This window comes from Rattus norvegicus, chromosome 14 (assembly GCF_036323735.1).
Source record: "Rattus norvegicus strain BN/NHsdMcwi chromosome 14, GRCr8, whole genome shotgun sequence".
Lineage (NCBI taxonomy): Eukaryota > Metazoa > Chordata > Mammalia > Rodentia > Muridae > Rattus > Rattus norvegicus.
The window spans coordinates 85,084,707-85,105,802 of NC_086032.1; the positions used below are offsets into that span (position 1 = coordinate 85,084,707).

General features: G+C 53.4%; 1 protein-coding gene across 16 annotated transcripts in view; it reads right to left on the reverse strand.

Moving 5' to 3' along the window:
* Camk2b (calcium/calmodulin-dependent protein kinase II beta) overlaps window positions 1–21,096 on the reverse strand; it is an 88,956-nt gene that overhangs the window by 25,541 nt on the left and 42,319 nt on the right. For all 16 annotated transcript variants that reach the window (XM_017599069.3, XM_006251174.5, XM_063272856.1 and 13 more), the window contains exons 3-5: window positions 14,795–14,854; window positions 6,442–6,496; window positions 2,948–3,013 (exon numbers count right to left, since the gene is read on the reverse strand). In XM_017599069.3, coding sequence (XP_017454558.1) covers window positions 2,948–3,013; window positions 6,442–6,496; window positions 14,795–14,854 — 181 coding nt within the window. The remainder of the gene's footprint in view (window positions 1–2,947; window positions 3,014–6,441; window positions 6,497–14,794; window positions 14,855–21,096) is intronic.

Here is a 21,096-nt window from a genome sequence, read left to right on the forward strand (position 1 = left end):
GGAGACCATGGCCCCAAGGTGTAGGAGAGAAAGTGACATCAGGGACCCAAGGCAGGCTGGGGCACTCACCCAGTCAAGAGAATGGCAGGTCAGGGAGCCTTAGGGACTTTTCCTCATGCTGCTCTGGCCCAGGCCACCTCCATCACCAGGCACTCAATACTTTCTTAGTGTCTTAGCTTGGGAGTCACTCTGTGGCCTGAATCACCGACAAGCAGCATGGCAGACACTGGCTAGGTTCTGGACATGATTCTCAGCTTGGGATCTAGTCAGCATCACAGTAGCTGGGATCACAGGTGCATGCTGCTGTGCCTGGCTTCTAGGACTTGCAAGAATAAGCCTCAGTGTTCCGGACTTCATTAACCGTACTTTGTAAAAGGACTTGGTCACCTCTAAGTTTCCCCCACAGTCTCCAAACTGAAAGCCCGTTGTCACTCTAAAGGAAACCTCCAGCTTCCTTGGCTAGAAATGAGTTCAGAAAAGCCCCTCTTGTCTGCCTTCCTGCTCTGGGCATGAGGAATCCCATAAAGAGGCTACACCCTACTTGTATGGCAGCTCCAGTACCTTAGGCCCGTACTCTGCGGCCCAGGCCTCTTTCTCAATGGGGTTGTTCCCTGCACTGAGGAGGGAGAACGCACAGCTGGGACTCAGACCCCTGTGTCTGTTGGCTGGACCTCTATGCTTCTGTCTTAGGCTTTGGTGCCTAACGAGGAGTCTGATAAGGTTGTCTCTGTGGGTTGTTACCCCACAGCCATTGATCCACGTGGATGACAGTAAAATTTGAGCTCAGGTTGAGAGAAAGCACCAGGGAGATGGACTGACACCATCTGGCCAGACAGTGGAAGCAGATTCCTCACAGGATGCAGGCTGCCCACCCTCCTCACAGTCTGACTACTAAGCATGCTCCTTCCTTAGATTCCTGAATACCAGAGAGACAAAGCCCATGCCTTCTTGGCCAGGGATAGGTCCGGGAAACCTTAAATACTTAAGGCACTCTCTACATAGTGTTTCCCTGGGAAGCAGCAGGCACTCCTGTCCTCCGAGAAGACATGGTGGTTCCTGGCAAGGACACAGCTCACTCTCCTCTCTCAGCATACAGGTTCCTATGTCCTGAACAGGCTAAGGACATGGGAACTCCCTGCCTTGTACCTTCCTGGACCCAGTGGGTCGTGGACAGGGTTGACTACTCTATTTCTCTGTCACCTGTAGCAAGAAGGCTGGGGGTCCAGAAATGAGGGCTCTCGAGTTTTGATACAGGCCAGGCACCTTAGAGCCACCAGAGGGCGCTGTGGACCTTTCAGAGATAGACTGAGGTTGGAGCCACTGTGGCCTGAATGTGGCCCTGAATGGATACCAGGCCGGTATACTTGAGGTGAGCTCTGACCGCAGTAATAGAAGCAGACCCCTGGGTTGGAGAATAAAGCTTACAGGGAACCCCACACACATGGGGTTATACGAATCGAAGAGGGCCAAGGGCTGGAAGACTTTGATAAGGAGGGAAGGATCATCAGCCTCCCTCCCCCTTACAGGTTACCTGGAAGGGGCATGGTTCCCCAGCTTAGTGACCCACCCATTTCCCACCTGTCATTTTAGGTCAGGGAAAGGGGCTCCCTTTCTCTTTCTGCTTCTCTTATAAGCAGAATATAAAGAAAGCATTTATTTTCCTCCAGTCCACAGGACAGGCCTTTTCTAAGATTTGGCAAAACACAATGTTTATCCTGGGGGAGCCTTTGAAAGGATTCTGTGCCCTTAGTCTTCTGAGACTGAATTGGGACAGAGTGGTTTGTCCCACCCTGTCCTTCTCTGTGGCTTGGCCTCTGCTGCCTAGCTCCATGGGGAAGACCTGAGAGGCCATGATGAACCAGGATGTTCATGGCTTCCCACAGGGCCTCGGGGCCTGCAGTGAAAAGCAAGATTTCCTGCTAGTGCAGAATCGAGTCACATAAAGCTCATGTAAATAATATTAATTTCTTTCAAAAAGGGACATAATGTATATTCATTAAAGATGAGCTTTAAAATAGACAAGATAGAAAATGTAAAACCACCCAGAACTTGCCTGCTCGGGAAAGACCCCTGCGTGCCCCTCCCCACTGCCTGCGTGCCCCACTCCTACACCCTCCGCCTTTAAATGTACATCTATCTCTGTGGCCAAGCAATGGTGGACAGGACCCACACACATATCCACAACTATCCCTGAGATAAGACACAGTCAGGATAGCACCTGACATGGACCCCAGGAGCCTTTGAGAAACAGACCCATCCTTGCCCCAGACACCCTTCAGTCTGGTCCCCAGCAGCCATAAACAGGCCTCTCCGAGCCATCGTCCTTCATCGCCTCGGCCCGCTGAGAAGGACTATCCAAGTATTCATGAAGAATCTAGGCCCAGACGGAATCCAAGTACTTCTACTCACCCGCACACCTGAGACCTGTGGATCTAGGGTTTGGTCCTCTGATTGACTGAGAGGACAAATGCCCTGTGGCCCTGAACTAAGGTTTCGTGTCTCCCCGGCTTCTTCCCAAGGCCCTGGAGTGAGGTGGGAACGCATTCAGGAGCTTTTTGTGGAAAACCAGAGCTCACTCTTCCAGCAGCAGTCAATACAATGTTGTGTTCAGGCTGGGGGTGCTCAAGATGGCTATGAGAGGACATTTCGATGGGGGTTGGCTCCTGGCCTGTCTTTCTTAGAACATCACACTGTGTGCTTATCTGTAGGAAGCTAATGGACGGTGGATGGGATGTCCCAGAAGAGAACCTCTCTGTGCAGGCCAGGCTGCTCCCCACTCAGCCCCACACCTCTGCGCTGACACTTTTACTCAGCTGACCTCTGAGGGACCATGGAAATGACAGTGGCGCACAGGACAAATGTGGGTTACAGAAGGGGCAGGCGTGGCACTGAATGAGGAAGGAGCCAGAGGTTAGGGAAGGGCAGCATGGCGGGAAGCTGTACCCACCTGGCGTCAGCCTCACTGTAGTACTCTCTCGCCACAATGTCTTCAAAGAGCTCCCCACCAGTGACCCTATGAGGAAAGCACAGTCATGGATCCTGGAGATCCCAGTCACCCTGATACCCCATCACTGTCATCACCTTTACTTATCATCACTACCACCACTGCCACCGCTGCCACCACAGTCAGCACTGTCACAATCACCATGACCACCACAGCACCATCACTGTCACCATGACCACCACAGTCAGTGCCATCACCCTCACAATGACCACTACAGTCAGCACCATGAACACTAGAGTCAGTGTCATCACTGTCACCATGACCACCATAGTCATCACCATCACCATCACCAGCAGTCATCACCATCACAGTCACCATGACCACCACAGCACAATCACCGTCACCATGGCACCATGGCCACCACAGCACCATCACTGTCACCATGACCACCACAGTTGCCATCATCATGACCATCACAGTCAGTGCCATCATTGTCACCATGACCACCACAGTCAGCACCATCACTGTCACCATGACCACCACAGCACCATCACCGTCACCATGGCACCATGGCCACCACAGCACCATCACTGTCACCATGACCACCACAGTTGCCATCATCATGACCATCAGTCAGTGCCATCATTGTCACCATGACCACCACAGTCAGCACCATCACCCTCACAATGACCACCACAGTCAGCACCATCACCCTCACAATGACCACCACAGTCAGCACCATCACCCTCACAATGACCACCACAGTCAGCACCATCGCCATCACCATGACCAGCACAGTCAGTGCCATCACTGTCACCATGATCATCACAGTTGCACCATCACCATCACCATGACAACCACAGTCAGCGACATCACCATCACCATGACTACCAGTCAGCACCATCACTATCACCATGACCACCAGTCATCGCCATCACCGTCATTACCTTCTCCATCACTCTTCTTATGTCATCTTCATTACATCACCACGACCAACACCATGACCACCACCATCACTGTCATCATCGCTAACACCCCATCATCACCATCAGTGATCACCATTGTCATCACTGTTACCATCTAACCACCATGACTACTATCACCATACCATCATCATTGGCACCTCCATCCTCACACACACCCCCAGAGCGACAACTTATTAAGGACAAACTTGTTCATACCTGGTGGCATTTAAATGCTTTTTCCTTCACACATGTTCCCTGAGAAAACTGAGTTTCTTACACCCAAGTGGGCTCCCCAGAGCTGGCAGCACATGGGTTTGAGCCAGGGCTTCCCAGGGTTACTCCCGGCTCTGTGACCCTTAATCCTAGGTCTGAGACTGTCTAGCTTCCCTTATTCAATGCCCTGTTGCTTGGGCCATATTTGAAGCATCAAACAAGGGATTTAGTGCCTGGATCTGGGCTCCAGGGTGGGCTGACGTCTTGAAATACTTGAATGCCTGTCCCCAAGAGACCGTAGACAACATTGGTAGTATATCCGCCCACACGCTCTCCTGTTCTCTGTCTCTGTCTTCTTCCATCAAATGCCAATGGCAAAAGCGGAAATAGCAACACTGTGAATGGGTGGTTTGCACACACATGGACCAGGAGAGTCAGATCCAGCAGGAGCCCAGGTAAGGGGCTGTCATCCCCAGTGCTGTGTGATTGATAGCTTGAGTCTCAGCACAAAAGAAAGTTCTCGACCCAGGCTTTGAAAACTCAAGTCTGGGCAGAGAAAACGGCATAAGGCAATGCATCTTGGTATGGAGCTATAGTTCAAAGGATGCCCTTGGGGGGGGCCAGGGCCAGCTTCCCTGAGTAACTGCATGTGTCAGGCACTTGCATGTCGGTGTGCGGACACCAGGGCCATCTCTTGGTCCAGAGTCATGGCGCAGGGAGCTGAGCCTCTTCTCAGCTGGCTGCTGTGGGAGATGTGGGGTCACTGTTGGGAACCCTGCTCTGTAACTTGCATGCTTAGGCCTGGTGTGTACCAGTCACCTCCCAAATCCTGCAGAGCTCCCAACTGACAAGGCCTTGAGGGCTGCTGGGGTGCTAATCACCTCAGAACCTGCAACCCTGGAGGCTCTGGAGGTATGGGAGGCCTTCTGTCCAGACCACCTCCTCAGTCTCTCCCTGCAGCTGTCTGCCTGGCATATATTGGGAGGTCTGAGAGATAAATGTGTCATACCTACACATAAACACATCCAACCCTGCCCCCATCCACTCTCTTTCCTTCTCAGCTCCTAAAACAAGTACAGCCATCCGCTGGCCATCAGAGGCCCTGGGCATGACCACCCTCAGCCCACAGGCCTCTGTTTCTGGAGAAGAGAGGGTGGTGAAAGTGATTCTGAGGTACACAGGGGGAAAGTGAGCCTGCCCCACCTCAGGTCATAGGACTGATGTCTAAGCAGTCATCACCTGTTCTGTAGCTGATGATTCTAGGCACGGTCTTGTGGGACACACAGAGGTAGCTGAGAAATAAACAAATTCCATGCAGGGACAGCCTCTCTCAACACCCGAAGATACTACAAGGCAGAGAACGCTGAAGCCTGCAAGTCCAACCGCCTGGACATCTGTCATTTGCAGGAGGAAGAGCTGAGAGGTGGCCCTAGGAAGCTTCTTCCGGTTCCCATTCAGCCTGTTGCTCAAGGGTAGCCAGAGGGCATGAGGTAACCATAGTAACAGTACCAGAGCCAGGCTTCCCTGGATGTGCAGTCTGAAGGCTGCCTGGACAGGCCAAAGCCCCTGGGCCCCACCCAGCCCAGGGTCCTGAAGCAGCCCTGATTCACAGACAGCTAAATATAGTGCTTCTTAGCAGGAGCTGTCAAGAGTAAGGGAGATGAGATCATCGCTTCTAAATCCGGCAGGAAGTGAGAGGCGGAGTTGGCCCTGAACGCCTTCTCACTCAGCTACTGCACACACACTCATGCAAACACACTCACATATGCGTGCGGACACACACACACACACACACACACACACACACACACACACACACACGGAGGCCTGCATCCCCAAAACACACCAGTCACACTTCTAAGACGGACATGCCTGTTCACTCATGGACTTGACGCAGAGCATCTCTGCGCTTGCTCTAAGCCCAGGTGCTGTCACACACACGCACGCGTGCACACTTATCCTTCCACCCACGCTCATCAATGTGCATGCTCATGCCAACGCAGCATGACAGGCCTCAGGCGGGAGGGAGGTGAATGGACACTGGCTGCTCTCTGTGGTCTTCCCTCCACTGCCTCAGCCTACCAGCTTTCTGCATGGAGGACGTCCTCAGCATGTCAGATTCAGACTGTGGGTAAAAACCCGTGCATAGCCAAATCAGCGCTGGCTAGGCTGGACATGGCTGGGGATGAGGTACCCCCCTGCAGAAGTGCACTTAAGGAGAGTCCTGATGTGGGGACAGGCTTGCTCCTGAACCTGAGGAAGCTGTGGGCCCCATGCTGGGAGTGAAGGAAGGTGAGGGTCCTTGGATCTGGCACTTACAGGTCGAAGACCAGGTAGTGGAAGCCCTCTTCAGAGATGCTGTCATGGAGGCGTACTGCGGGGACAGAGAAGTCATGAGGAGTGGGAGGTAGCCCAGGATATTCCCTACTGCCCACCTCCACCCTGACGGGGCCCACACAGCACCAGTGCTGCAAGCTTGGGGGAGGGAACTCCTCTCTGTAGCCCACAGGGTCTCCCCCAAGATAAGGAGACTGCCTCGGGCTGGGGGAAGATACAAGCTGGCTTGAAGTGCTGCATGCTGAGCCAGAGGGAGCACCACAGAGTCCAGAGGGAGCACCACAGAGTCCGGAGGGAGCACCACAGAGTCCGGAGGGAGCATCATGGAGCTCTAGGCAGCACTTTGCCCCTCTATTGGCCCCTTTCTGCTCTCCTATTTCCCCTCACAGGAGCTGTGTCATCATGGGAGAGGTTTCTGCAGGAAACAAACCTATTTTCCACTCTGGACTATCCTCGGCAGAACAGAGCCTCCACTCAGAAGGATTACCAGGTATGGCAGCTTTCAGAGGCTCAGACCTTGACTTCTGACTCCCTCTTGGTCAGTGGGATCTAACAGTCTTCCTCTCTCTGGCCTATTTCCACACCAGTTGCTGAACTTGTATCCAGTGCCTGCCTGGACTGGGCTGAGGCCGATGGGCTCTCAGGAATGAGGAACTCTGATGGCAATGGCATGGGGGAGCTACCAGGTCTCGGCCTGGAGCTGCACTCTGCACCAAGCAGGAAGGATTTTCTAGGAATGAGTCACTCTGGGCCCTGCTCTCCCGCATGCGGATCCTGCCCTTTGCTAGAACAGCATCCCCTGCATGCCGGGGCTGCTCCGAGCGCCTTGCATGTGTTAGCTCGATCAGCTCACTAACCAGGGGCTGCAGAAAAGGGAGCTTCAGCAGAGAGGCCGATGAACCAGGCGAGGGCACAAGGCCCACAAGGGGTGAATGAGGCTGTGGGAGCTGGGGTCTGGCTCCGGTGTGTGTGCTGTGCTAGCCCTGGCCCTGTGCTCTTGGAGTCTTAAGTTCCACCTTGCTGCCTTCCACCACCCAAGACTGGGCCACGAGGCTGGAGGGTGAAGAGCAGCCACCTTCTCCCTGGTCCCACAGGACTCCGGGACCTCAGGCAGAAACAACCCACACAACTCCTGCTCCTGGCACCCTCCCCTCTGTCCTAGTTTCTAGCTGGCTGCCGGCACCCTCCCTCCTGGCACCGGTCTTCCCAGGCACCGTCCTGATAGTATCCTTATGCCTAGGAACTCTGATCTGTCCCACGCCCCCACTTGGTTCCGGACACCTTAACCCCATGATGCCTTTCACCTTTAGCACACCAGGCCCCAGGCCTTCCGTAGAGACAGGAAATAGAACACCCACTGTGGCCGCCAAAGTAGACGTGTGGATTGGGAGGGATCCTCCCACTTACCTGAGCCCAGTGTGCAGCTCTATAAAATGGAAGAATCCCCTGTTCGTAGGGTGCTGTGAGCTGTGTTCCTATGTGAAGCAGTGAGTGCTCCCTGAGCCACAGCCCTGTGTCTGTCACTGTTGTCACCGTAGTATAATAAACACCAGATGACTGAAGCTCAGAGTCTGAGGCCACTTAGGGACCTGGGGTGTTTTCTGAAGCCCATGACAGTGGCCTAGAGGTAACCATTATGGAGGTAGGGTCTTACGTTTCTCCTCCATTTCCTGGCTCAGTAGCATAGCTTCCCTCACCTTACCCAACCCATCCTCTGGGACCCACATCCTGGTTATCTCTCTGGGCTATCAGAGCCTCTTAGTGAGGACAAGTTTGTTCTACTTGGCCCCCTAGACTCTCTCTCGCTACCTGGGCCTCCACTCTGTCCATGAGTCTGTGTCTCCATACGTCAAGACGAGTCCCTGGTACCTGCTGGCAGCCTCCTTCTAGGACCTTCCAACAAAACCCCTGAGGCTGGACCAGAGCACACTCTCCTTCCTAGTGGCGGGGCTATAGGGCGGCCTGTCTGAGACAGTCCAGCTGCCACCACACTGGGACATGTCATTCTGAGCAGAGAAGGCTCCCAGCAGTCCCAGGGGGACCTTCTTCCACCCATCCCTGAAGGCAATGCTCCAAGAAGGCCTAGCTGGTCCTTGGGGTTATCCCGTTGCCCCTTAGGGCCTCCAGGAACGACTGCTGGGGGCTGCCTGTCCTCAGCCACCTACCTAGAGACCAAAGAGACTTGGCTCATCTTGACCAAAGATATGTGTCCCATCTTCTTTCTAAGACTCAGTTTCCTCCCGCAGAAGGAACCATGGGGCTCTGCTTTACGTGGAATTAAGGTAGCGGATATGTGGACGCCATTTTTTTTCTCTCTTTCTTTTTTCTTTTTTTCGGAGCTGGGGACCAAACCCAGGGCCTTGCGGTTGCTAGGCAAGCGCTCTACCACTGAGCTAAATCCCCAACCCTGTGGATGCCATTTTTTAACACAGGTGCTTATTCTAATGGCTTCAAAGTAACTTTAACCAGCACATTAGACTTGCGAATTCACGGAAAAGGCTAAGGAAAACATGACAGAAATGTGAAAGAATCTATTTAAGAACACAGAGTAAATGGCACTTTGTCGCCACCTCTGTATAAGGTGGGTAGGTCCACCATAGCTTCTTGTCAGACCACCCAGGAGGGTCTGGGTCGGGTGGGCAGCAGCAAACCTCACCCAGAGCCAACCTACCCTACCTGAGTCTCCCAGGGGAGAGGAACTCAGGACATGGCCGTGTCCCTCTTCCTGTTCTGCTCTGGGACTTCTCTGCTGGGGACCCTTTCCCTTCTGCTCAGCAGGGCTCAAGGGCTCAGACTCCCAAGTCAAGCTGGAGTGACAGCTCTTGAGAGCAAAGAAGCTTGGAGCACCCAAACATGAGAAGACTTGGGGGGTCCTGCTGCTGCAGGTCAAGCATGTGATATCAATAGTGGGCCAGCTCTCAGAAGTCCTGGCTGGAGCTTCTGCAAGCGACCCAACCTGGACTGCCTCTCCTGGCACAAAAAAAAAGGCAGGCATGTATAAGCATGTGCTGAATAGTGAATTCTGGCGTCTCCCTGGGGATGTTGCTGGGCTCAGGGACACATCCAGGTGAGGCCCACACTGTTTGTGCTCAAGGATAAATATCACGCAGATACTAACTTGACGGTTACAACCGAATCTGGAAGCCCCTCCACCTGGGGACCCTCTCTTGGGTGGCATAGGGTCCAAGATCACATAGGTTCTTCTGTTCAGTCACCTTCTTCCAGACAACCCAGAGGAACCCCTTCCCCACACCAGAATACCACCACTACCACCACCCCCACAACCCCACCCCTTAAGACCTGTGAACATATTCCTGCCAGTTTTGCTTTGTGGCTCTCTTCTACTTGGCCTGACAGCAGAACACCTAGAGTCCAAAGACCGGGGTGACAGCCTGAATGAGTTAGGCCTCTTCCCAAGAGGGGTATCCGGGCAAAGCTTCTTGCTATTGCAAGAGCCTCAATCAGATCCCCCCTCTCTCCCTCTCCCCAGCACCCAGGGGTGCTGCACTCGTCCAGCCCTCTCTTTCACTCTGAAGGAGACTGGTCCATCCTAGAGCAAACACCTGGCTAGGCCCTAGATGCTGGGGAGCCAGCATCTGGGAGTTGAGGGATTGGTTTTATTGCTGGTCCTGGGTAAAGTCATAAGCATCATTCACAATGAAATAGCTCAGCAGGTCGGAACCAGGTTCCCAGCTTCAGATGCTCATCATGGTGGCTGCAAAACGCATCCCAAACCCTATGGTGCATCTCCTCCATGGGAGCCGATTACCCTGGCTGTGGGCTTCTATACGTAGGACAGGTACCATGCAAACTGGATCATCAGAAGGCACATCGTTCCTCAGAGGGTTAAACAGGGTTCGCAAAGCTGCCCCCAGGAGTATACTTAGAAGGCAGAGACTTAGCCTGTGTACCCCATCAGAGAATCACCAGTCACAATGGCCTAGAGGTGGAAGCAGCCCCGTGTGTCCATCAACAGATGGATAGACAAGCAGAATCATTCAGCCTTCAAAAGGAAGAAGTTCTAGCTGGGTGTGGTGATGCATACCTTTAATTCCAGCACTTGGGAGGTAGAGGCAGATCTCTGAGTTCAAGGCCAGCCTGGTCTACAGAGAGAGTTCTGTAGGATACAAAGGGAAACCCTGTCTCAAGAAGAAGAAAGCAGAAGAAAGGAGAAAGAAGGGAGAAGGTGATGGGGAAGGGGAAGAAGAGGAGGAGGAAGAGGAAAAGGAGGAGGAGGAAGAAGAGGAAGAGGAGGAGGAAGATGAAGAGGAAGAAAAAGAGGAGGAAGAGGAGGAGGAAGAGGAGGACGAGGGAGAAAAAGAAGAGGAGGAAGATGAAGAGAAAGAGGAGGAAGAGGAGGAGGAGGAAGAGAAGGAAGAGGAGGAGGAGGAAGAGGAAGAGGAGGAGGAAGGAGATGAGGAGGAGGAAGGAGAAAGAGACCTCAACACTCAGTGAAATAAGCCAGTCATGGAAGGACAGACAGCCATGGAAGGACGGACAACGTATATGGCTCAGCTCTGGTTCTATGAGGCTTTGAGATTGGTCAGTCACAGACACAGAAGCAAAATGTTGGGTCCAGGGATGGGGAGAGGAGAACAGGGAGATGTTTAGTGAGGGTAGGCTGATGGGAAAGAGCAAAAGGGGTTGGCTGTAGGCAGTGAGCCCACTGCACTGTAGATGACGTCAATGCCATCAGACTGTGCATCTACCCAGGAACACTGTCGGACGTCAATGCCATCAGACTGTGCATCTACCCACGAACACTGTTGGGTATTGCTTTGTCATACTTCTGAAAGGCAACCTGGCCTTCATTTTTCTCTCTTTCTCTGCCTTTGTTGCTGTTCCTCATACTTGTCTCTATTTCTCTGTTTTGTCTCTGCATATTATGTTTGGAAATGTCCCCCAAAGGCCCACATGTCAAAGGCTCCATTCCAGCACATGGCATTACTGAGAGATGGATTATATAAGGGGTGAGGCCTGGTAAGGAAGTTAGATCGGTGGGGACCCCCATCCTCTCTTCTTTTGCTCCCTGGCTGCCACATATGAGGTGAACAGGTCCCCTCCAACATTTTCTCCTACCAAAGGCCCAAAGCAACCAGGACAAGAAATCATGGACTGTTGCTTATTTTGCATAGGTGTGCATGGGTATGGACTCTGACCATGTGTGGATGCATGTTCACACATGTGGGTGCACGTGTACGTGTGTGGGTGCATGTGGAGGTCAGAGGTTGACACCAGGTGTCTTCCTCAATTACTCTCGGCCTTATTCATGAGTCCACACTTGAACCCAGAATGCACTGCTTCAGCCAGCCAGCTTGCTCTGGACTGGGCTTGCAGGCTGGCACTATGCCTGCTTGGCATTTACATGGGTGCTGGGGATCTGAGCCCCAGGCTCTTGTGATAGAGAAGCACTTTACCCACTGAACCACTTCCCCAGTCCCTGGACTGACATCTCTGTAACAGTGAGCTAAAACACATTTCTCCTTATTCGTTGATTATCTCACGGCAATGGACACTAAAGTGTTCTCTCTCTCTTTCTCTTCTCTCATCACTGGCTTTGGAGGACCCTATTGTCATTCACAACAATGCTTACATGGCTCTGGGGCAGAACTTACGGAAGAGGAACTGAGATCGTAGAAGGAACCACCTTGGAAATTAATTCCAAGGCTCCAGTCAAGCCCTGGGTAGAAGACACAGCCTGGCTGTATCCGCCATTGCCCTAGGCAAGGCCGGATGCAGGCCTGCAGTTGGAGAGGGGCCTGCATAGTTCCAGCCCTGTTGCTGCTGCTGCTGCTGCTGCTTTGTAATCCTTCTTTAAATTATTAATTTTTAAAATTAAATCCTTTAGAAAATGATTTCCAAGTGCTTTGCCTGCATGTATCTATGCCTGCCAAGTATTTACTTGGTGCTCACAGAGGCCAGGGAAGGGCACTGGATTCCCTGGAATTGGAGTTATTAGGTGGATGTGCACTGCTACGTGGGTGTTGGGGATCCAACTCGGGTCCCCTGCAGAGCAGCAAGCGTTCTTAAGTTCTGAGCCAGCCCTCCAGCCCTGGTGTGAAACTCCTAATAACTTTCAAACAGGGACACACACAGGCGCTTTGCAGAGGGTCCCACAAGCTCGTGAGGGCCCGACAGCCAGCTAGGTTGCTCGAGAGAGCACAGACAGCCCCAGGCTGGTTGGCGAAGACTTTGAGGTTGTGCTCTGCAGCACAGATGGATACCACACTTGTGAAAACACTATGAAAACGGGGATGTTTGTGTCCACTAGTAAAGTCGGCTCAGAGCATCTGAGTGGGATGTGGTTCAGGCCTCTGAAAAGAAGAAATGTTGTAGTTGATGCTGCGTCCCCTAGGGGGAGTTTTTTATTTTGTGAGTCATCTCAACTCACCCTACCGGGTCCTGAGAGAAGGGCAGAAACATCTCCACAATTGGGGGGGGGGGGGGGGGGCTGGTGTGTGTGTGTGTATGTGTGTGTGTGTGTGTGTGTGTGTGTGTGTGTGTGTGTGTGTGTGTGTGTCCCTCCCCTCATCAGCCGGCCACAGGCTGCTTCTGGACTGAACTCCTACCCAGAGCTACTTCCCTACCTGTCCCCTGACTCACTGACAGTCCCAGGGTGACCTGTGGAGAGCTTTCTGTGTAGAAGTGGGGCTAAGGGAGCAGAGTAAAGGCAGGCTAGGAGTAACTCTAATAGTCCCCCCTCCTCCTCAGAGGGCCCCTGGATCTTCAGAGAGGGTTCCATTGGAGCCTCATAGTCTCAGGTCTGCCTTCAGGAATGTTCTGGGTTTGGACCTGACTGGGTTCTCTAACCTGACTGAAATGAGGACGTCTAGTGGTCCCCTTCCCCCAAGTCCACACAGGAAGCCAGAGCCAAGCCAGAACCCATCGGGAACCCCATCAGGCTCCTGGGAGACAGAGATCTTATTGAAGAACTAAATGAAATAACCCAAAACACATCTGGGCATCCACTCGTCCTAATAAGGCAGTTCACGAAAACACAGGCAGAATGAGGTACAACTCATGTTGCTGCCCAGTCGGGAGTAGGTAAACAAGGGCTTAGAGGTACTGGTGGTGCTGAGTCGGGGTGCCATCCTGTGATCTCCAAGAAGAGGTGCAGGGCTCAGTGTGAGGTGTCAGGCTCTCCGTACTCAGTTGCAGGTACCAAGTAGCATGGCCTAGCAACCCTAAAGACACTGCTGGGATCCAGGTTCCTGGGCCGATCCAGACTTCCTAAGTCAGCTCTCTAGGGCAGGCCCAGGCACTGGCCTATCAAGAGGATAAGGCTCTATGCTGGGTGCAGTGGTGCACACTTTTAATCCCAGCACCTGAGAGACAGAGGCAGGTAGACCTCTCTGAGTTCAAGGACAGCCTGGCCTACCCAGCAAGTTCAGGGCCAGCCACGACTACATAGAGAGATGTTGTCTTGGAAAACAAACCAAAAAAAAAAAAAAAAAAAAAAAAAAAAAAAAAAAAAAAACGACTACCAACTGGTGGCTGAGATCCAGCCTCAGAAATGAAGGATATATCTTTCCCCATCCAGCTCTCAGTCTGGGCTGGTGGCCAGCCGAGGATCTCCAGCACTTGGGAGCCAGGTCCCCAAAGCAGATTAACCTTCCCTCTCTACCTTAGCTCCTGCTCTAGAAAGGGATGTAGAAGCCAGGCTCCCAATCCGGCCATTCCATGCAGTCCCTGGGGGGACCCCTTGGATTGCTGGACTGTGTCCTGGCAAGATTGAAACTTTGTAGGGAAGAGACCATGAACCCCCTGATAAATCCTGGCACCTCTGAGGTCAGTCAGTCCTGAATCTGCAGCCACACCCAAGGTGTCTCCAGTCCCCCCAGCATGGGTAAAAGCTGAGTTTCCATACTCTCCCTCAGTTCTAGAGGGAGGAACAGGCACGTCTGTGGGTTATGTGTATAGCAAGGGTCTTGTAATAGCTGTCATGGCTACCAGGGAAGGACTGAGTGACCAGGGACATCTGAGCCAAATTTCCAGGTCAGCACAACCTTGGTCCCTGCAGCTCCTTGAACATTTGTCTGGGCTTTCAGAAGGAGCCTGACTGGCAGAGCAGCTGTGCCTTCTGGGGATCAAGGCTTGGAAGGGAAGCCAGAATCCTGTGACTATCCTGTCTTGGCTCCCATCTAGGCTGATGGGCAGATGGGGCTGACAGGCTCCTGTTGAATCCCTGTTTCCTACTGGCAGGGTCAGCAGTCCTAACTCCGGACACTCACGGCATGTGTGAAGCTTGGACAGCTCACCGGTCCCGGTTCTAAGTTCTAAATCTCTCTGTAGGCATTCTCAAAACCACCCACTCTACCGTCCTCTGGGTGCTCACCAATGTTGGAATGCTTCAGCAGGCGGCAGATCCGAGCCTCCCTCTCCAGCTTCTGGTGATCTGGGAACAGAAAGTGGCAAGGTGTCATCTCATGTCTGAGCACCGGGAACTCACGGCTGCCACATCGGGATAGGTCCCTGATGTGGGGCAGCCACCAAACAATTGGCTATCAGGAGCACACACCTGGCGGAAGAGGAAGGCTGTGGGTACCTAGGGCTATAAACAACTGTGCCTGGGACAGAGACAAACAGGAGGCAGCGTCGAGAAGCATAACTCTGGCCCGAGAGCCTCCAACAATGCAAAGAACAGGAAGTCTGTTAGTGGCCCACTGGCTGAATCACTGTTCTTTCTAATTCCACTTCTGGGCAGTAGTGGGGTCTACACACCGATGTGTTTGCCAGCTGGCAGCAGGCATGTGTCCTCAGAGGCCAAAGGTTGCTGCTCCAAGATATCCAGCCATGGCGCATCTGGACACTGAGTTCTCAAAGGCTGATTGGTAGGTCACTTGTTGAACACCCACCGTCTCCTGGCAGGGCCAGCAGTCCTGACTGTTTCTGTGGCAGACCTTTTCTAAGGCCCCCCAAAGAAGGAGCAACTTACAAGGTAGAGTTTCTATATTCTAAAAAAAAAAAGGTGCCAGGAAGCTTTCAAAAGCTGATAGACATAGCAGAAGAATCCCCCACCCCCAAACCCCCCTGTGTAGAACAGAGGGCTGCACTTGGCCACAGCCAGAGGGGAAATGAGGGCAGCTCTCACCCAGCTCTGCACTCTGTCTTCCCAACTAATGCTGCTGATGTGCATGCGTGAGAGAGAGAGAGAGAGAGAGAGAGAGAGAGAGAGAGAGAGAGAGTGTGTGTGTGTGTGTGTGTGTGTGTGTGTGTGTGTGTGAGAGAGAGAGAGAGAGAGAGAGAGAGAGAGAGAGAGAGACTATATTATTTTGGGGAAAGCATGCTTTTCAGCACTAAGGACAGCAGCTGCCTCCCTGCCAAGACTGAGGGGGGCAGACCGGGGAGAGGGTGGAGGCAGCATTTAGAGCCCCTACCTCTTGCTGAGTGCTGAGCCCCTCCCAGAATGGCGAGCCCATAATGAATATGCCAATCCAAACCTCAGAGGGGTGCCTTCCTCACCAAGGGAAGTCCCTAGGACCAACAGAAAAGGAAGAATGCAGGCAGCCAGCCATTTAAAAGGCAGTTTAGGGGTGTGTAAGCTAGTCTTGGGTCCCTAGCCCCAGTGCTGAGGCACACGTCTGCCTGCAGGAAGGCAGACCTGGTTGAGTCTTGTCTGTGGTCAGATGCCTGAGGCGGGCAGTGTGGTCTAGGATACAGCCTACTGTGGAAACACACTTGTACCTTTACGCCTACAACAGACATGTCCTTGGAACAAACCCAAAGAGGCTTTCCCACCTCCTCAGACTCAGGCCTCACCCACTGTGTCACCAGAAGCCCAGGCCTCCCTATTCCTACAAGATCATCATCCACCCCAGCAAGCACTGGGCTCCTCTTAGAAAATATGCCCAAGCCCCGCTATGAGGTGCCTGCTGAAGAAAGAGGTGTGGTTGGGGGTGAAGTGTGTGTGTGTGTGTGTGTGTGTGTGTGTGTGTGTGTGTGTCTATTTGGAATCTCAGAGACAGCTCCCGGGCTCAGCATGTTAGGAGCTCAAATGTGGTGAGAATTTGCACCCCAAACAAGAAAGGGGCACACAGGGGCTGTATATAAGCTGGCTTATTTACTTTGGTGGCGGCACACATGCGCGCACACACACACACACACACACACACACACACCACACCACACCTGCTAACCCAGGGGGCTGGTTAAGGAAGCTCAGGCTAAAGACGTGCTATTTTTTCCTACTCGCAGAGGAACACCCCTCAGATAGAATACAGCATTCATCCACACTCCCATAAAAGTACTTATCAGAAAATAACAAAACAAAAAAATACCCAACACAATTTTACTCAAAATTTTTACTAAAGCGGAGCCTGCAATTATCCACCCGCCTGCCTGAATTCTAATGATAGTGCAGTGTCCCGAGATGCCGCCCCCGGGGATGCCGGGGCCTGGAAGCTTTCCTAGGTGATTCTGCCATGATCTCAGTGTGCAAACCTGACTGGCTAGGTTGTCTACTCTGCCAGACACAAACCTCAGGTGTCCCCTGAGCTCAGTGTGGAGCCCAGCGCTGGGCACCCGCAAGGTCCAGGCCATCAAGGGACCAGAGAAGCAGCTTCGACAGAGCCCTCACCCCCATGCTGAGTGACTCACGCAGGGTGAGGCAGCCCACTTCCCCCACACAGGATGCTCCCCGGCACCAGCAGAGCAGGTGACCCAGTTCAGCCTTAAAGCCAAGGCCCTTTCTCCAAGCTGTGACAAAGGCTTGGCCTGCATCCTCTGCAGCCTACGGCTTCCATGTTCTGAAGAATCTGTGTCTGCTTGCAAAGGCTGAGGCAGAGGTACAGACAAAGAGCAGTAAGGGGTCCAGAGGGACTCTTCCTTCCTCCCTCACTCCACGGTCCCATGAAAACCCGCTGTAAGACCCCAGACCGTCTGAATGACCCGCGTGCGGAAACTGGGCCAATGCAAACTGCTTGTGCTGTCCCTGGGTAGGAGAGTTTATGACTTGCAGGCCCAGGGACTATTTCTTCTACAGGTTTTGGGCACTCACATGACGCTCTCAGGATTCAGGGAGCAGAATGGAAGTATTCTATGCTATATATAGGTGACAGGGCTAGTGTCCGTCACCTTGCAGATGACCGGAGCAGGGCCTGCCCCAAGGTGCTGGCAGTTAGGCCACAGCATGTGACATGTCCTTCCGAAGCATCTGCCACACGACAGGCACCATCTGTGTGTGTTACAGGTGATAACCTGTTTAATTCCAAAAATGCCCAAGAGGCAGAGGTAGCAAGCTGTGGCTGGGGACAGGAGGGATAGCCTACCTTTGATCCCAAGGACACTTAGGGTGTGGCTCTGGGGACTCAGCACCTGGAAGCCAGGGCAGTAAGGCCTCAACAGGACAAGTTGGAGTGACATTTTGTAGTCAATCCCGGCAAGTGGCTATCATTTCCTGTCCCTTTTTCTAGAGATAAGAAGGCAGAGATTCTCCGCCCACTCCAATTACCTTCCCCTCCCCCGGTTTGCCACCCTCATGCCCCCCCACCTGCTCCCTGGCAGAGGTGACTCATAGCGGGGGGGGGGGGTGGCAAGCAAGAGGAGCCAACAAGCAGGGGACAAGAGGGGCGTGGGTGGCACCCAGCCCTGCCAGCTGCAGGCTGTCATGGGAGGACACTGGGTGGGACAGAGGAGGGGCAAGAAGAGGAAGATGTGAGGCCCAATTACACAGGAGGGCTCCCTTCTCTCACTCCCTGTTTCTGTGGTCCCGAGCCTCTGCAATTCCGGGACCCAGAGCTGGAGTCCCACTGTGCAGTATGCTTGGGACACTCCTTTGTTGGCCCTCATTTGCATGATGGGAACAATGGTGACGCCTGGTGCCAAAGGACAGTGCTTGACGGAACACTGAAGTATGTAGAGAGCACACCCGTGCCTGATGCAGGCAGGTTCAGGGGGGCTCTCCTCACTCATCAGGGGGCCATTATCCCTTACCCCAGGGAGGTTCCCAGTGATAACTGAGAACCTCTCCATTCTGTAGGGACCCTCAGAGATATGCACTTCAAGTAGGAAGGGCCTAGGGACATGGATCCAGCCAGTGGGGACAGCAGTGGGTCGCAGCTCGAACCACCCTTATCAGGACACTGGGAAGGGCTGGCCATGGCTTCCTGGACTCTGCTTCCTCAGGCTAAATAAGCTTCCCGGTGCACGAGCCTAAAGCTAGCATCACTGACTGAGGCAGATGTCAGTCTGCCTGTGCTGCCTGGGGTGGCTGTAGGGATACTGGATGAGGGATAGCTGGAGGTTCCTGATGGCCAGGGCATGTCAGAGAATTCTGTCCTTCCCCAGAGGGACACAGCCAGAGGGACCAATAAGGCTTCTGCTGGGTGTCCAGGAAACTGCAGCTCCTTACAAGGTCCTCTGAGGGGGGGGGTGTCTCAGACTCTCCCCATGCAAAGGGATGCTACATCCATCATTGCTGGACCTATTCAAAAGCAACAAAGGGCGCCACAGAGAAGGGCTCTCCATCTGTCTGAATCTCACCCTAGTCACTTAGAGAGCTGGGCACAGCCTAGCCGGCGTGCCCGACTGCAGTGGGATCAAGGCCCTGCTGCCTTTGACCTCAGCATGTGGAAAGACCTGTCCCAAGGGAACTGTCTCAGCCCCAGGGTCCTGTTCTTTCTCATCTCTCTCAGCCACATGCATCCTGGACAGCCTGGGAGTCAGCCATCTTATGTCTCAGAGAGCTCAGAACAACCACATCACATAACACCCAGGGCTCCAGTCCAGCCCAGTAACCACACACTTCCATCCCAGGTCCTCTCCACCTGGACGTTAAACATCAGAATTTTGCACTCCCAAGGGCCATGCATGCTAAGGAAGCCAATTGCCAAGTCTTTGTGGCGGTGAGCGGCCAGCCTGGAGATTGTAGGATACCCTGCTGGCTGTAGCTTCACCAGACCTGCAGACCTAGGTGGATACCAGAAAAGCAGCAGAAGTGAGTTCAAATCTAAGGACTGGTACAAGCTAGCCCAGGGCCAGTAGGAAGGCCTCAAAGCTCCAAGCTTGGATTGGTTCAAAGACAAGGAGTCTTGAATTAGGTCGGGAGTGGTTTTTGAAGGAAGGATGTCACCCAGGTGAAATCCAGCCTGCATAGAGTTTTGCCCACATTCCCCAGGCTAGTTCACATGGAGATGAACCAACCCCGGGCCCTCTCTGGTCAGTCCACTGCAGGCTTGCAGTGGGGCCTGCCGACCCAATCTTGGGGGCACAGCTGATGCAGAGGCTGAAAATGGATCAGGGCAGAGACTAACTATTCCTTACGAAAGACAAGTGGCTCTTGTGGGTGAGCAAAGACTCCTACACAGCCCCTCAGGGGAAAGGCTTCTGTCTGCTCGTCTTTGGGTGACCCGGGAGAGCTCTCCCATTCTTTCCTGTAGGAGCTCTCCTAGGGTGCTCTCCAAGGGCATCATGGGAGTTAGCAGGCACCCGACAGTGGAAGTGACAATGAGATGGGTCTGGAGGAGGACATGGACTCCTGCTTAACCCCCAGGACCAGAGACGGCAGGGATTTTCAGTCAGGCCCACACTCGAAGCTTAAAGATGGCAGGCCAGAGAAGTGGAAAGAGGTGGCTCTCACTGTGGCTTTCTGTACATGTTTTGTTTTAAGAAAGCATCAAGGCAACCAGCAATTAACCTGACAACATCAGCCAGCAGCCACCACGAGGAGAGGCATCTGTGAGCGTGTCCCACAGCTGCCTGCCACCCCACTGGCATCAAGAAAGGAAGCAGGGCTCCCAAGGGACCCTGGCCACCTGCGTGCAGCATACAGTTGTCCCTAAGAATTGCCACCCACCCCGGGGTGGAGGGCCTGTGAACTATTTCTCAGTCAGGGATGGCTGGCATTCTGGGGTCTGGGCATGTGGGTTACAGTATAGCCACCTTGGGGCTACATGGTAAGGGCACTCACTATCTTCCCTCCACAGGGTCCCCTTGCCCTTCAGCTGATGTTCCACTCCCGGGGCCCTCTTCAGAAATGAGAACTGTCTGTCTACCCGTGGTTGCGGCTCTGCTTCGAAGCAGAGATATTGCTTGGTATCCCTGCTCTCCCTGCTAAGCTGGCAAAGTTGTAAGGTGAGGCCTAAAATTGGGGTCAGTGCCGTGCACAGCCATAACAGAGAAACTAGGGAAGTCCTCACATGCTCAACCATGTGCCCCCTTCCCCCGCTCCATCTCTAGGGATAGGGCAGTGACGCTCTCCATCTCCGCCCCCCACCAGGAGAGGGCACAGCTCTTGTTCATTCTTGCAAACCACAGAATTATGCAAACATCCTCCTGCAGGCACCTGGGTCACCTCTCCTGGCTATCACACACCCTGCCTTGCCCAAGCCTGCTGATTCACGGTGCTCAGAGAGCAGCCTGGGGCCCTGCACACATGTTCTTCCATGGTCTCTGAGAACACGTGATTGCAGCTTGTATGCATCTCACCTGACCAGTGTCGGCCATTGTGCTGGTCATGCCCACTGCCCTGGGACAGAACTTCTACATCCCTGGCTGTGAACAGAAAGGGACCAAAGTGAGGAGCCTAGACTCTGAGGTCTCAAAGCTTTGTCAGCTGTTGACCAATCACTGTCCTTACACAGGCCTTGGTCTGATCAGCTGTTCCCTCTCCCAGCTCTGGGGCCATCAGTCTAGACCTGG